General features: G+C 42.2%; 1 protein-coding gene across 26 annotated transcripts in view; it reads left to right on the top strand.

The window, feature by feature from the left end:
- The window catches only part of ADGRL3 (adhesion G protein-coupled receptor L3), a 489,712-nt gene that overhangs the window by 313,309 nt on the left and 158,896 nt on the right, over positions 1-17,507 (top strand). For 22 of the 26 annotated variants that reach the window (XM_048303590.1, XM_048303593.1, XM_048303575.1 and 19 more), the window contains 2 exons: positions 3,628-3,642; positions 5,436-6,236. In XM_048303590.1, coding sequence (XP_048159547.1) covers positions 3,628-3,642; positions 5,436-6,236 — 816 coding nt within the window. The remainder of the gene's footprint in view (positions 1-3,627; positions 3,643-5,435; positions 6,237-17,507) is intronic. The other 4 variants (XM_048303573.1, XM_048303586.1, XM_048303584.1 and 1 more) reach the window with 1 other exon arrangement.

Raw genomic sequence — 17,507 nt, 5'->3', positions numbered from 1 at the left:
ACCTGGCATAGTGGACCATGTCCCTGCCCATTGGTGGGTGGTTGGAACTGGATGATCTTAAAGGTCCCTTCTAGCTGAAACCATTCTGTGATTCTGTGATTTTCATTCCCTGGGTTTAGATACATTTATTTCAGATCTGCTGCTGCCCTGAATTTTGAACGTGTCTCTTGTTAACTTTAGCAGAAGAACAATGTGACTCCAGGACTCAACCATGCCTTCAAAAAGAGGAGCACCTTCATCTGTGAGCAGGCCCATTGGCATGCTTTGGGGTGCCTTGCTAGATTTGCAGCTGCTCAAACATGTCCCTGTTCTACCTAGGACCCACAGGTGGGACTGTGTGTTAAGGAGAAGCACCTAAATTGCTTTTCAGCTTCACCTGCCTACGCATGTGGTCAAGCTGCGTGCGAGATGCAGCAGCCACGTCTGGCATGAAGAACACTCTCAGCATGGCTGAGAAGCTGCAGCTTGTGCTACTAAGGTCAACCTCAAAAACCTGGGGTTTTTTGTCCTTCTGTTTTGTCATTAACTATGTGTTTAACATTGGTCTGAGTATATTGAAACAATCAGATCTGTGAAGCACAGAACAGGGAGTGGATGTCACTTACTCCACTACTAAACATCTGCCCTGAAAAAAGCCAACTGAAACAAACAGCTAGCAAAGTACAGGGCACAAATTTTTGCACTACTTTTGCAGTTGTCTTTTAACATTCCCCTTCTCACATAATTTTTTTCCAGGAGTTTTATGCTGCTGTTGTGTGGGTTTGAAGCAGTGCCAGGGAGACAGCTCTCTATATGGCTCTGCCACCGTGCGCTTGTGCCTTAAATAGTTGAATGCAATTCAATGTGGCGGTAAGAAAATGAGCAGTTAATGTTGTTCAAGTGTTAATTGTGCCCAGAGTGTGTTTTCAGAGCCTCGACACAATACTAAGAACATTTAATTAATGCTTTTGTGCGATTTCTCCAAACGGGTGGCAGGAGTCTGCTTGGGGATAGGCTGTAGTGGCTCATGATTGCACGTTGTTCTCAGTTTTCCTTCCATCTGAAGAATCATGAGAAAATCAGTGTGTGTGGAACGTCTTGTTTGTAACTCCCCTCAGATATAGCAAGTGGTTCTTGATTTCCTTTTGGCCTCTGGCACTGCTGAAGTCAATGGCACTGGCAACTACCGTAGGGAATCAAGGTGAAATACCCTTGTTCTCCTCCAGTACAGCCACATCAGGAATGGAAGACCTCACTATAAGAGTAAAAGCTGTGTATGCCTGTTTTTTTCTGCAGGTCTGTGTAGGAAAGTAAGGTGCACCCTGTGCTATAAGCAGTACTTAAATTCTGTTGATTGGCACAGACGTTACTGAGATACAAAAATGTCTGTAACTGGGCAAAATGAAACAAATTCTACCAGTACTTTACAAAGACAGTTTTGCAGTGGTATGTTGTGTAACTGAAGGAGTAATCAGACTCCAATTAGACCCTTTCTTTTAATATTGTTCAATGAGCTAAATTTTGAAAGCTTCTCATGGAGAAGAATAAAGAGTATGTCGCCCCAATATAAGCTGAGTAATTATTGAAATTCAAAAGCATTAAGTCTTAAATCAGCAGAGGGAAAATATGTATTTGGGGAGACATACAATGGAAACACCATTCAGAAGGTCTCCAAAACACATCGTGTTTGTAATTATAAGAGAGCTGGATATGGCACTGAGTGTTAATAACACATATGAGCCATTCAGGATAAGGGTAATCAACACTTCAGGTCACTCAGATCAGCTGGTCACAAATACATTATCTCCTCTAGAAGCTTCTCTCTCCCTGCTTTACAACATCATGCTGTTGTTTGAGTGCATTACAAAAGCTTTTGCACATTTGGAAATGTAAATTACCACCTTCTATGCTACCAGAGGTACTGTATACCATCAGCCAGGAGAATCAGCGTGAAGCCATACATTTGGGGATCTGTCATGTTGCCTTCTTGCTTTTGCCAGGGACATTTAATGCTTTTCTGAATACCTTACTTAACTGTGACCAGCCACAGCCCGGGAAGGGGAGAACAATTGCTGTGTGGGTTTCTCCAATTGCTAAGTCGGAGCCTTTTAATCTTGCTGGCTCCTTCCCTTGAAAAATCAGATTGCACTCAAATGCATTGTCTCTGGTCCCTAGAGCCCTGACAGCCACATGTTGAAAACGTTTGCCTTTAACCTTAACCTGTTACGAGATTGAAAGTAGCCTGAATCAAAGCCCAGGTAAAAAAGCCTGTTGAAATTCGGAAACACTCGTTATGGGAGCTGCAGTTGGCTCCAGCTGTATGCCTCTCTGGACAGGGAAGTGTAGATCCACATGTCTAGCCAGAGCATTTGCAGCCCTATCCTGAAATTGTTCTTGCACTGAGCCTGCTACTCCCCATCCAAATGAACAAGACTTTAGAATGGAAAGAGGTTTGCAGTGCCAGCGCCAGAGGACAGTCACTTGGCAAGCGTCTCAGTCTGGAAGGGGCTGAAGTGAACTCTGGGCAGCAGAACCAAAGCATGCGTGCACACCTTTGTGTTCCTGTCTTGCTTCTCCAAACAGAGATCTCTCAGCTGTCAAAGCCATCCTGGTTTGCTGGCAAGTTCTCACTTCTCCCTCTGGTATTCGTGGGGCCTGTCTTCTCCTTCACCTTCAGGGAAGAGGCCCCATAGAACCAGCAGTTTGCTGTTTGGGTCCCCACCATGCTGGAAGAAGTCAGGGCCTGTGCCACAACTGCAGGAGGCCTTTGGATGAGGACTCCCAAATCTTCTTGCAGGAGGTTGTTAGGTATAGACACTAGTACTGAGCATTTAGCAATTAATAAGTGCACTTCATTTATTAATTCCACCTGAAAGGAGTTTTGTCCAAAGGGACGCAGCCTCTTCAGCAGCATTATGATGCACGGTGAATACTTCACATTAAAATATCCAGCAAGTTCTGGGGTTGGGCTTTTTAAATAGTTACATATTTTTGTCTTGTTAACACTGTGAATCTTTGGGATCTTGTTTATAAGTGCTACAATGTTTCCAGTGCTTTTTTCCAACTCTTACTAAAGCGTATTTCTCCAAGACAGAGGACAGGACTCTACGAACATCCACGGACGTGCTTCATTTGACTCCTCTGAGTTTTCTTTTCATATAATAAGTGAATATTCTCCTGTTTTAGGTAGGGATCTCTGTTTTACAGGATTTTGGCAAAATATATGAAGACGTATATTCTATAAGGTTTCTCCCTGGAATTTTTATTCTATGCATAAAGCTGTATCAGTCATATTTCACTTTATGGGTGTTTCATTTTGCTCTGTGAAACTAGTCCAAGGTTCCTGCTGACAAGGTAGAGTCCAGGGGGCTCATTACATCCCAAGTGTTGGGCTTTTTTTTCTTCTGCCAGATTTTTCTAAAGTTAAAATTTATCTGTATTTTGTTCAGCTTGTCTGCATATTATCCAGTGTATATATCAGAGGAAAGGTTTATATATATATTTATATATATAAATGTTCACATACCAAAGTAAATTAATAAAGCTTCCTTTTCTTATGAAAGAGGTAAAGAAAAGTACCTGGCCAATACAGTACCATTAATCTATTCTCTTTTCTCCTTTCTCTCTTTACCTCTCTCTCTACAATAGAAGTGGAACAAAAAGGTAATTAAATACCTTTCAAATTATATATATATATATTACTTATGTATAGGCTAAGTTATTTAACAGTTTAACGTTTTAGTTGAAATACTTTGTCATTAATTCTCACTACCTTTTTGTTAAAGTTTATTTAGTATCTCTGCTGCTCAACTTCACCAGATAACTCATATTTGCTGAAAAGTTTTTACCAGTGCCACCTTTTTTTTTCCATTATATTTCTATTCAAAGGCTTAGATAACTCATTTTCCTGCCCCAAAGAATTTGGAAGGTGTGCATACATATGTATGTGCATAAGTATATCTAATTATGGCATAAAAGCCTCGTGGAAATGGCACCCCTTTCTCAGCAACTCTGCGTGGTTACTTAGACTCCAATGGATCTATATAATTTTATACTGGTTATTAAATCTGATTTTCCTCCTGTCTTGCTCTCCAGACATTACCAATTTCTGCATTTACAAAAAAATAATCAATTATGCTCCGAGCAGGAAGTGTGAAAGTGGGATCCCATCTTGCCAGCCCCGTGCTGCCAGAAGCACGTGGTGGGATACTTCTTCATGCCTCCCTGCCGCCCATCCATCCCATCGTCACGGTTACTGTACCTCTCGCGGATCGCGGAGATCAGCACTCCAAATAACCAACCAGTATTCTCCCCAAGAAGTGTGTGCAGCGCCTCTGGGCCAGGAGGGTGCTGGCGGGGATGGTGAGGGCTGAGCGAGCCAGATTTGCTCCGCAGCATCCCTCCTCTTGCCTCCCCATCCATCTGGCCAGCCGGCCCCTTGGTGGTGGTGGTGGTCCCGTGGGGCCGAGGTCAGCCGGGCAGCGGCTGGGCCTCCTGCCAGGTGTCGGGCGTGCCCTGGCCGCTGTCAGCCCCCCCCGAAGTCTGAGCAGCAAAGCATCCCAGTTTAGTCAAACTGCTCCTCTGTGCTCCTCTCATGTAACAATAGAAGGTATATGTTTTTAAGTTTGAATTACTACTATATTTAACAGGACATTTTTTAACTGATTAAAATCTAGACATTGGGTTCCTCTCCAGCAAACTTTATTCTTTTCCTTCCTTCTTTCCTTTCTTCCTTTCTTCCTTGTCTTTTCCTTTCAGCATCCATATGTCATTTGTTTTTAATTGTGTGGACTGCATGTTTCATGTGTCCTGTAGCAGCTTGGAAAGTCTCATTTCTAGTTATACTCCAGATGGGTGTTCCCCCCCCCACACTCCCTTTGCTTTAAACACTCTTCTGAGTTGCTGAGGGATTCGCCTGTGCTTTGCTATTGGTATCCTTTAAATATTTAATATCACTTGGGCTGTAAGGATGGGAATTTCTTTCTCTTATTTCCATTTCTAGGCCGCTCTTCTGTGGGCTGTTCAAATAAATATGTGGATCAATTCCCTCGGAGTTTAGCCCTTCACCTAGTAGGTACAGATTCACTGCAGAATATAATTTGGAAATACAAACCCAGAAATCCTTTGGGGGCACATATTCATTTCAGAGTTTACAAAAGCGAGTGGTCCAAGTAAGTATACCTGTAAAAATAGATTTGAAAAGCAGTAAGACAATGAGTCACAGTTGATAGGAACAACAGTGGGGGGGAAAAAAACCAGTTTGGTGGAGCAGATCTTGTTGTAGAGGTGTGGTGGGCAGGAAGGATAGTCTCCAGCTACAAGGCATTGCTCTTGAGTTTCCTCTCATCTCAAGTGTCCTCTGCTCCAGGACTAGAAGCTGTTGAGATGCTTGGGCCAGCCACCCCTGAACTGTCATTAACTTTGTTTTTCTTTTAAATTCTTTTCCCCTACGCCAGTTTTTCTTTGCCCTGGACTGCTGAAAGGAGTTTACCAGAGCGAACACTTATTCGAGTCTGACCACCAGTCGGGCGCCTGGTGCAAGGACCCTCTGCAGGCCTCTGACAAGATCTACTACATGCCCTGGACGCCGTACCGGACAGACACGCTGACCGAGTACTCCTCCAAGGACGACTTCATCGCCGGCAGGCCGACCACGACCTACAAACTCCCGCACCGGGTGGATGGCACGGGGTTCGTGGTGTACGACGGGGCTTTGTTCTTCAACAAGGAGCGGACCAGGAACATTGTCAAGTTTGACCTGAGGACAAGGATAAAGAGCGGGGAGGCAATCATAGCTAACGCCAACTACCACGACACCTCTCCCTACCGCTGGGGAGGCAAGTCCGACATAGACCTGGCCGTGGATGAGAACGGGCTCTGGGTAATCTATGCAACAGAACAAAACAATGGCAAAATAGTCATTAGCCAGTTGAACCCTTACACGTTAAGGATCGAAGGGACATGGGATACTGCCTATGACAAGAGGTCAGCTTCTAATGCCTTCATGATCTGTGGGATTTTATACGTGGTGAAGTCTGTGTACGAGGATGACGACAATGAAGCCACAGGGAATAAAATAGACTACATATATAACACTGACCAAAGCAAGGATAGCATGGTGGATGTGCCCTTTCCAAACTCCTACCAGTACATTGCTGCTGTGGATTATAATCCCCGGGACAACCTCCTCTATGTATGGAACAACTATCATGTTGTAAAATACTCCTTGGATTTTGGCCCACTGGACAGCAGAGCAGGTAAGGGGTTTAATACCAAACCAAAAATATTTCTATTTCTTTTCTTGTATATTTATTTTTTGTCTTAAAGTGAAGTACACTCCTGTCTTACTGATCTGCCTGAGTTTCTGCAAATTAAGCCCCACCACCAACCTGTGATGGTTATTAAGACATTAATACATACAGATTTTTTTTTTTTTTTTGTCTTCGTTGAAATTAAGTTGACAAAGGAGTATCTACACATAAGAAGCCAGAAACAGTTTCCAAATGCCTGTGCTCTTATTCACAGGGGTAGCAGTCCTTTCTCCAGAATTGAATTTTCTTTTGTACCTCATCAGATCATTTTCCCTTCTGCAGGAATGCTGACAAAACAAAGCGTGGAAGATGTTGTTGCAAACAGCTGGAGGAAAACTGCCTGCCAATTTAAATTACTTTGTTTCATTAAGCTGGGGGAGTTTTGTCTTTTTAGAGAAGCTGAGACTAATTGAATCTGTGAGCATGCACCCACAAGTGTGTGTCTAGAGTCAGGAGGGGGATCACCAAAAACCCTCTAAATTCTTGGTTTATTTTCTGTAAAGTTTCTCATTCTTTTTTATAGCATTTCATGACTTACTATACTTTATCTTAGATGATAATCTGGCCCCCAGAGGTTTCCCAGCTTTTCCACCTTTTTTCCTGTTAGAAATTGTGCTGGTAGTTACTTAGGGATATTTCCTACATTTATCAGCTCCATCATCATTTTGCGATAATAAAGTTGCCACTTTATTAGTAACAAGACTTAGCCTACACTGTGGTCAAGCTTGTATGATGTTGCAAGAATTTCCAAACAGCATTTGCTCAGTAGTTTTAAATGGTTGTTACTGTACTGAAGTAGTCATAGTATCAGGTAGTTCTTGTGGTGGACTGTGTAGTGGGAAAGGCTGAAAAAGTAAGAGAAAAGGCAGAATTAATATAATTTGGACGGTAAAGTATTCAACTCATAACATGGCTTTTCCCTAAAGATTTCTTTTCGTAAGTAAGAAACTTGAAAGTGGGTGAGTGGATTCAGGGCTTTAGATTGAAAAAGAGAAGTGAAAAGGTTTCTGCTGCTGAGATTTTCTTTTCCTGTGTGCAGCCTGTTACCCATATAAAATGAAAATGGATCAAGAGATGCTGAAAGAAATTGTGGGTATGAAAATCTGGGGAGGGTTGGAATAAAAGTAGTAGACTGGTAGTGAAATCGTGATTTTTTTTTCAAAAATGCAAGGAAGGAGAGAAGAAAATTTTGAAGAAGCAGCTGAACAAGAACTGAGTGACTGTTAAGGAGTAGAGATATTTTCAGTGATGTTGACCTCTGCAAGATCTCAGATGAGTAGAAAATGAAGTAATACTTCTCATTCTTCCAACTTAATGATGAGCATGTACTTTCTGTGTGGTGGAGTGAAGCAGAGCAATTTATGAGCTATTGGCTGTACCCAAGGAGAGAAAATCAGTTGCATCCCCTCTATTTCACAGAGTTTCTTTACTTTTTAGTGAATTATTTCCAGGTATTATAAAGGACTCTTTGCTGGCGCTTTTTCATATGGAGACTGTTGTCAGTAATAGCATCTTTAATACCAAAAAAAAAAAAAAAAAGCTTTAATCAGTGAAAAACCTTAAAAAGGGGAAAAATCCTATTAAAAAAGGAAATTGTTCTCCCTTTTTTCACAGTATATGATTGTGAGATGGGAGAGCGGGTGAAAACCTTGCAGGGGACTGAAAGTCTGTGAGGTGCAAGAATTTGGTTTGTCTTTGTGTCACTCTGGTTTGAAGCCTCTTTAATTTCACTCTGGTTTGGATGAGAATTTAGAATCCCCCAGTGCCTCAGACAGAAAACTGAAGCAGTTCTTAGCTTTGAGTGTTGGGCATGAGAGAGTTAATCTGGTGTCAGGGAATCTGATGAGCCTTCTCTGACATTCCCTGTGTGCAAATTTTGTACAAAGCTTTGTAATATGGGCAAAAGGCTGAATTTTACATGTGGTTTTCTTCTCTGAAAATTGTTGGGATTTCCTTTCTGGCAAAAATGCATAAGGATCCCATTTCCTCACTATTTCATAAGTTTAGAGCACTTTTGAGAGGTCTGCTCTGACAGCAACTGAATTTTTTGATGAGAAAACTTGAATGAGCCAAGACATTTCAAAGAGAAGAAAAAAAAACTTCACTAAGGGAGTTTACTGCTCCATTACCCACATAGCCTGATTAGTGGGAACAATTATTTTTGAATCAGTGAAACAGAAGCACTGATTTTGGGCTGAACAGGTGAGCAAATAATTGCTTGACATCAGGCTTTTTTGCAGCGAGGAGCCAGGAGACCAGGTCTGCATGATGCTTTCTCCTCCAAGTTCAGTGCAACCCATTTTCTGGTTAGCACCAAATTTCATGCTGCATTGCTTTACATGTAACCCTAAATATCTGGTTGGCTTAAACCCAGCTCCTCCACCAAAGAGCAGGAACAGGAGCTGATACAACCCTGGGAAAGCAGCGAAGACTCAGGATATTTTTATTTGGTTTTTTAGATATTTATTTTTTACAGAGTGGATTGCACGTGTGTTTCTCATCTCTTCAAAAATCACCAGTGTTTCTCTGTATTAGAGCCATGTTCAATGCAGGCATTTCCCATGGTGTTACAATTTGAGTAGCAGAATTTGTAAACAATATCAGCTTAATTAGAAAATAAAAGAAGGATTGTAAAATTGATGGGTTGAACATATGGGTTGTTAAAAAACAATTAAGGGTGAGGTTTTAGAAGAGCTCTTAAAGCCAAAAATTGATCATAACAAGAAAAGTGAAATATTTAACTACTTAAATAGCCAGTAACATATTTGAAGTCACTTGTATCATACATTTCAGGGATATCTAAAATATAATACAGGTTCTGGGGATTCCAGTTCACTTAGAATCAAGCATTTTCAGTCTTTTCCCAAACTGTTCAGAGAAAATGGGAGTAGGCAGGAGTTGCTGAATATATAGGAAAGGCAGGGATCACATCGTCTTGCTGTTCACAATGTCTAAGCATGTCTGTTTTCTGTGATTTTTAATTAAAGATCTTTGCATGTAGGTTTGGAGCATATTTGAGATCTTCACAGTTGCAGAGCGTCTCTCACCTACTGTTTAAAAAAATGGGATTTTACTCCTCGGAGTGAGTGAGTGTCAAATGCTGGAGTTTCTATGCTCAGCTTCTGCACTTCCTAAAGTTACCAGGGAAAACAAAATGTTTAAAGCGCTAAAAGCTGAGTTTAGCTGCTCTAGAAGCAATTCAAGGCTCTTGATGGAATTAAACCCAACTGTTCATTTTTCTCAGAAATGAGAGTAGCTGCATTTTAAAGTTTTACCCCACTCTTTTTTTTTTTCCCCCCCTCTTGTCTGAGGTTGTTTTTCATTTATCCCAAAAGTGGTTTTGAAAGCAAACACTGCTCAGTGCCTGCAAGTCCCAAGAAACCTATCATTAATGTCTGCCCTCAAGAACTGAACTTGAAGATACCAAAAGCCTTTGAAGTGTATTTTCTTTGAGCTGTTTGGCCTTAAAATGAGCTTTTTGGAGGATGCTTCTTCATAAATGCTCCTGAGTTTTTGGGTTATTTTGTCAGAGCTTCTATTGAGCTTTCTAATTTGAAGTGTTAGTAAGGATAGCTCTGCATCTCTTCTCATTTCTCAAGAAGTTAAACCCAGAAGAGTGTTCAGGTTTGTTTTTTTTTGTGTCCTACTAGACATGTGCAGAGAGGGAAACAGAAAGCGACAGGATGAAAATTTTCTGCAGCCTAATCAGTTGATACTCACCAGAGCTACCTGTTTTAATCATCACTCACTTATGATACGTTCTGCACAAATAAACTCAAGAAAATATCAACAAACCTTCCTCTCCAAAAAGGTGAAGTGCTCCCATCCCGCTTCCTGGTGCTGTGCTGCATACAAACACACGTCTCCCTGTGCCTCAGCCCCTCCCTGAGCAGGCACAGCTCCTGGCTGGACACCAGCCAGGGGTTCCTGGGCATCACAGACACCAGAAGTTCTGTCTTTTAAATGTGTGAAGTGTCCCAGTGCTGGCAGCTCTTGCCAGGGCTCGGGATGTGCTGATAGAGCATTTGGGTGCCTTAGGTGGGGACTGGAGCCTGTCCCATAGTAGAGAACTCCAAGGAACCAAGTTAAGGATCCCTTTGTGCATATTTTGGCTTTGGATGTCCTGGCAGCCATTCCCAGTGACATGGAAAACACAGACCTCCTATTTTTGAGAAGGTGTTTTAAATTATGTCCAGCAGACCTAAGCATTACCATATGGGTTGTTTCATGGATGTATGAAGTTAATAAATAAATATGCCCAGTACATAAAGGAAGAGAATGATATGATATGATATGATATGATGTGATATGTAGGACTTCTAATACAGCCTAAATGTGCTTAAGTGGCTTCCACACATTTCATATTAACACTGTGGACTGCCATTCTGGTAATCTAATGTGATGGAGAGATTGCATCGATAGCTGTGATATTTTAAGAAGCTCAGAGGGTTCACGTCAAACTTTTATCTTCCACATTTTGTCAAGTATTGTGGGATGTCCTCTTGAAGTGTGATTGGAAGGATTTTGTTCAGTCGGAATTTTTGGGTTGTTTTGTGGTTTTGCTTCCTGAAGCAGTTCCACAATGCAGATAAGGTGAACCCTCTGTCCTTATAATATGCTAATTAAGTGCATTTGTGTCCTGGGTAAAAGATGTGGCAGTATGGTGATGAATAAGGACTTTAAACACATATGACACCTCGTTAAAATGTAATTTTCACATCGTAAATCTGAGGCCTTTCCTTTGACAGCTGAGTAATGTGGGTAGTGGGCAGAGGAACTTGAACGTTTCAAAGCTGTCATGTGCTCATGTGTAGCTGGAAGCTGCTTCCTGCGCTGCTCGCCTGCGACGCCGGCTTCCTTGCGCGGGAGCGCGTCAAAAGGGCTACGTGTGCACAGTGCTAAATCCCACTTGTGCACAGGACATGAACTGCTATCTCTTCAGGAGCCCCTTGTGATAAGCCACGTTTGCTATCTCCGCAGTTGAATCCGGGCTGCATTTTAAAAGGCTGCTGAACCTTTCTGATGAGCAGCTTCTCCTGGTGGACAAAGGCCATTTTTAGGGGGCTGCTGAGTGTTTAATTGCTGCTTCTCCTGTGTTTTTGCTTTCCTCCCATTTAGGAGCATCCCTGACTCTCTCACTCCTGTTCCTCCTCATTGCTTACAGTGACAGCTGCTGGTTGCACAGTGTTGCTGGAGGTTTTCAGAGAGATAAGCTTCTGCTAAATGTGTAAGGTGACTGCAGCCCTGGCTTTTATCCACCAATGTTTGCCCACATATTCATGTTCCATTTATTCAATAAATATTTCAGTTCCTTTTTTGCTATCTTAGACAAAAAGGGATGTCTAAGTTTAGAGCTGAAAAAAGCAGAACATCTTTTACAACAAAGCAGGCCTTTCAGCCTGCATTTGTTGGGCAGACAGTACCTTAAGCTCAGAGGGATGGGAAGGCAGTATTGCGTTCGTACCTCATTTTGAGGCCTGGTCTGTCTCTTAATTTTTATCTTGTTTTAAATTTGCCCTCTTTGTAAAGCAGTGTTTGAGTAAAAAATGATAAAAAAGCATCATACTACTGGAGACTTTTCTGAAATTAGGGCTTTCTGCTTTCTGCCTGGAAAGCTGGAGTTTGAGCTTTTTTGTCATTATTCTCACAAAAAACCCCTTAAAAAGTGCAAGATTCCTCAGCTTCAAAATTCTCTCTTTGCAGAGCATGTCATAAATATTAATACTGTTTGGTTAGCACAGCGGGAGGAACTTCAGTGTCTCTCCAGTACCAATAAATATGTGGTTGCTCCCTTTTCCTAAATAAAACTACCATGGAACAGCAGATAACTTTACCAGAGTTGGATCAGCCTTCCTCTTCCTCAGTTCACTGCTCCTGCTCTGAGGCACTTCTTTGAGCCAGCCTGAGAAAATGGTACAGCAGACCTAACCCATCCATGAGGTGGACTGGGATACTGCTGTATTCTCTTAGGAGGTCCATTGTTACCATTGCCTATATCCATGGGCTGGGGCTCTGTTCCCGTGGGAGTGCTTGGGGACTGGGCTGGTGGGCAGCCAGGATGGTTGAAGTAGGGGAAGGGCAGGAAGAGACAAAATGATTAAGCTAAACTTCACTTTCAAGCTTCAAAACAAAAGGAGGCCTGAGGCTTCGGCACTTCATAATCCTGTCAAACACCGTGAGGGGGAAAGGCTCTTGCCAAGAACGTGTCTGAAAAGCTGAGACAGCTGTTTCTGGCAGCAAGCATGGGATGCAGATTAGGGGGGTGATTGCATAAGGAAAAAAGCATTAACTGCCAGTGAAGGATAGTGGCTTTTCCTCCTCTGCAGCGAGCTCTTCAACGTGAGGAATCAGCCTGAGTAGTGAATAATTGTTGTTTCGTTGAGTTTGAGACCACCGAGTCGTGCCTACATCAGCCATGGCTTATCAGTCCAGTGCAAGTCCTTTGCACCAAACCCAGCTGTGAATGTGCCAGCACTTTGGGTTAGAGATGTTTGCCAGCAGCAGGGAGCAAGAGGTGACATGTAGCAAATGTCCAAGGCTGCTTTTTGCAGGAGAAAGGGACTGCATTGTGTACTAGAGACAGCCTTTGAGTGCTGCGTTTTTAAAAAAAGGTTTTAGTGATTAGTGCATCATTTATCCCTTGGCTGGTGGATTTAGCTGGCTTGGGTGCAGTGATGGGGATCTGTACGGGGTTGGGGGTTTAGCCCAACAAGAGACTCCTGGATGTTCCATTTTTGAGCTGTTGCCTCTGTCAGCTCCTTTCCTCCCAGCCCAAAACAAGATTATAATCTGCCAGGCTTTTTCTCAAGGTATTTCTCTCAGTTTAGGTTATATTTGTGCACCTCAAGGCCCTGTGTGGTGCAAACACCTTCTGCCCCTTGTGGTTCTGCTGTGGCCTGGCTGCAGAGTCACTAGCCCAGCCTGGGACGTGGTTATCCTGGATTTGTTTTTCTTGCTACTGCGTTTTTGAAATGAGCAGCCTTTATTCCTGTTCCCCACTGAAATACCTCCACCACGGTAGCTCACAGGTCTGGATTGCTCTCCTCCCTTGTCTGCCACTGATTGTGTTTGTTCTGGAAATGACTAGTGTAATATTTTTAGCAACACTTATTAAGATTCGTCTCCTAAAGTCTAGTTCAATGTTGCTAATTAACTTCTTCGATGCCGCCAGCACTCCGCGGTGCTGCTATGCCAGGTTTTCTTTCTTTTTTTCCTTTTTTTTTTTTTTTTTTAAACTGAGAAAGCTGATATGGATGCCCTGCTATAATCTGCTTTTGAGTCAAAGCAAGCAGGGGAGGCCTTGGATGCCCTTCTTTCTGCCTTCATACTCGGGTTAAAGAGGAGTAAGAAGCTCTGTAAGAATAAGTGAAAAAATTACGGAACCTTTAGGGGGAGGCTTTACAGAGCCTTCCCTTGACTTCAGGCAGTTATGGTGATGTCCTTAGCAGGTCCCCATCCTTCAGAAGTCAACTTTCCAGCTGTCTATCAGTGTTGATAAAAAGTACCCAAGGCATGTATGAGGAGTGGAAGGGTCAGCTTTATCCTCAGAAATCCAGCTGAACTCCCACAGTAGGGTTGGATTGGAACGGTTACTGATAGGAAGGGAATTTAGGCTGAAGGGGTAAAAAGAATCTTGGTAGCTAGTTTGAAGAGCTCCACGTTCAGGGAGAAATGGGACCAGCCACGGAGGGCTGTGAAACGCCTCTGAAGGGGGAACACAGATTCTGGAAAGAAAGAGGCGGTAAGCACTTGGAAGCACTCAGTCTCAAAGTGCATTTTGCTATTAGTAACTATGCTAAATCACGAGAGTTGAGTTGTGAAAAAATCAAGAATAGAAGTGTCCATTTCTTTCAGGTAAGTCCACCAGGTGTACAGAAGTAAAGGTTGATATAATGCAAAAGTTTTTGGGACAAAATCCTAGAAGAGTTTCAGCTCAGCTTTTATTCAGATAAATCTCCTGAAGCTGGTGGGAGTTTGGGCCAGAGGCTTCAGGAGTGAGTCTGCAATGAATTGCTGTTTGCCCTGGAAGGAATTGCATTTTACCAGTGAGAGTCTTTTTGACCTCCTCATTTGTGGCTGAAGCATCCAAAGAGATATAAAAGAAATATAAATTGTAACCTGGAACAGATGGTGAATATCCATATGTATTTGAGTTGTAACGTCTGCCTTACATTTTTATGTTGAAAAGGTTGGTTTTTTTAAGTGTGTACTCATGATTGGAGGGCAAAGCAGACAATAAGGGCTTAGGTGAACAAGATGTGTCCAAGAAAACAATGTCATGATTGTTCGCTGTAACGGGATTTCTTCACTGTAAATAGGATTTTTGCTTGATTAAAATGTGCTGAGAGGAAACGGGACTTAAGGCAAGTTTCACTGAAATACAGGGTTCAGTTTGAAAAGACTGGCACTGAAGAGGCAAACCGGCTGTTTCATGTTATGTAGCTCCTCAGGTCTGTTTTCACAAAGTACCACCTGCTTGAGACTCAGAAGGGATGGGGGGGGGAAAGCAAAGAAACATCAGAGCTGAAAAATACAGAAGTTATACACTGGTCATGACAGAAGATGGGAAAATCAGCTGCCTTTATACCAGTTTAAACTGGCTTACTGGGGTGCCATTCATGCTTCCCTCAAATAGCTGGAATAAATTAACACAACCACTGGAGAGATGAGACATTAGACAGCTCTGCAGTTCTTTTTCATCAGTTGATGTTTGGGACAGAGAAAGGAGAAGGGCTGTCTATGCTGCAGGCAGAGAGAAGAAGTAAAGGCAACATCAAGTATAGACATGCCAGCAGAGATGAAGTCCCTGCCCCACTCCTAAGATCTTTCCAACCTACCATGTGAAGAAAAGCTTTTGTGAGCCCCCATGTACTAGCCTTCAGTTGCTCCTCTGTGTTAAATCATTCCCTCTATCCAAGGCATCCATGGAGGATGCTGTGGCTCACTAAGGTCGATCAGCCTGGATTCATGTGATGCTTTGCACTCTTGTACTGCCAAATTAAGTAAATGACTGGTGATGTTAATGCGAACACTGAGAAGGAGGGAAGTACTGAGGGAAGGCTGCAAGAGAAGAATAAAAAAAGAGGGAAATTTTCCCTTTTTTTTTCTTTTTTTTTTTTTTAGAAGGAGAGATAACCAAATATATTTGCTCGATGGGAGCATATTGCGTACATTGGAGGGATTAACAGCAGTGAATATTTCTGGCCTTCTCCTCCTAAGTGCTTGCTTTTCTCACTGGACAGTAACTGCCAAGGATTTTCTTAGTGCAATATTGAGTGTGTTACAAGTCATTCATGAGAAATATCCTTGGAATGACTGGAACAGATTTTATTGATGAAAGCATTGTGCTCTTCTCCATGGCAAGTAACAGGCTGAGTGAAGAATGCCAGCACCCGAAAAACCAAGCCAAGGTGGAGAGTGCTCTGGCAAGTTTCTGGTTGATTTGTACAGTTTAAGGTGAACATTCATCCAGCATTCTGTCGGGAGAGGTGCCTGTGGCTGGTGCCTTGCTTGTAAATGTAAGCTCTCTTCATGGGTAAATAAAGCCTCCTCCCAAGCTCGGTGGGGAGTAAATGAAGCTTTTGGGTAGCCTAAAACTGCATGGTCAGAACACAGTGTTGTGTAAGGCAGCTGTAATGTGTTTTTTTCATATAAAGGAGCTCAAATTGACTCTGGTATGAGGAATGGAACAGAGAATTAAATTAGATTAATAGATTTTTTAAGACCAGAAGGGACCATTAGCTCATTTAGTCTGACCTCTGTAATGCATTCGATTGGATTTCATCCGCTTCCTCTTCTGCTGAGCCTAATGACTTGACTTTAACTGAAGTGTACCTTCCAGAAAGGCACCCAGACAATCAGTGCCTCACTTCAGCCAGTGCTTTTCTTGGTTGGATATTCTCTACCTCACTTAAGAGGTAAAATAACATTCGCATTATAAATGTTTTGACTGTGCCTATCTGCATCATACATAAAAAGGTAAAAATGTGTTTCTTGAGTTGTACTCTTTGGACCTTGCTCAGACAGTGCTCTGGAGGTTGCCTTCTGTGGGAGTTACTGGTAGGTCTGATTTTTTATTTTATTTTGGTTTTTTTTTTTAAGATCTGAGAAACTTGTTACTGCAGTGGGAAATTCCTGAATAGACCAAGAAAGCAAACAATTCACTAGCAATGAGAAAATAGCTTTCTGGGCACTAAAATCAAGAAAGCCTTACACTTTCAGATGTGTACTTTATGATGAGTGGCACTAAATGTGTGTGTAAACTCTGCTTTCTAAGTAAAAGAAAGTGCCAGTCTGCAGAGCTTGCATGCTGCTCTCTTAATGCCACTTCCATTTTTATTTGAACCAGAGCACTAGGGAGTGACATTTAAACCTTGGAGTTTGTCATGAAGTTCTAATTTTTTTCTTGATGAGAAATGAGCACATCTGTCCATGGGAAAGGGCAAAAACTTGTTCCAGCAGTTTTTGCATAAGGTATTGAATGATTTAATTCCAAATGGTTGTTCTGACTGTTGGCTTCTTTTTTCCCCCCCCTTTTGTTTCCTATACTCTTTTTAAAGGAGTATACTGGGTAAAAAAAGATGATGCAAGGAAATGAACTGTAGAGGATGCAAGAACTATTTGGGTAATTGATTAATTGTAGTAAGAGTCTTGTTACGCTAGCTTTTCATGGTAAAATATACTGGCAAGTTCTGATGGAAAGAAGTTGTAATTTTCTTACTACGCAAACATAAATTTCCTGCACTCTTAAGTGCCTCAATTCAAATTGATTTTTTTTTTCCCTTCAAACACCATGTTTTGTGATATTTTAGATAAACTTCACCTTCAGGCATTTCTTTATTAACCACCTAAGAGAGGCTTTATCAAGGCTGTGGCTTCTATAGATAGAGTGGTGTGGGAGTAGATGTGCTTCCCCTTCTTTTCATTGGGGAGAGGAACATTAAAACGGGCATGTATCAAGGAAGGCTAGGGAAGTGCTCTCTTCCTTCCCCTTTACAGCAGAATTTGTGACAAAAATGGTCCTGTGCATGTTTAGAAGTCATTGCTGCAGTGTTCTTGACAGACTATGCAGCAGCTGTAACCAAAGAAAGATGATTGGAATTAGCCAAAATGACTCCAAAATCTCTTTGGGGCCAGCTGGTACAAGGTAGTGCCAGTGGGAGTTTGGGCTGTGGGTTTACACATTGAACATGGGAAGCATCACCTTGCTGAACCATG

This window comes from Corvus hawaiiensis, chromosome 5 (assembly GCF_020740725.1).
Source record: "Corvus hawaiiensis isolate bCorHaw1 chromosome 5, bCorHaw1.pri.cur, whole genome shotgun sequence".
Lineage (NCBI taxonomy): Eukaryota > Metazoa > Chordata > Aves > Passeriformes > Corvidae > Corvus > Corvus hawaiiensis.
Note: the sequence above shows the minus strand (reverse complement) of the source record. Positions and strands in the feature narration are given on the sequence as shown.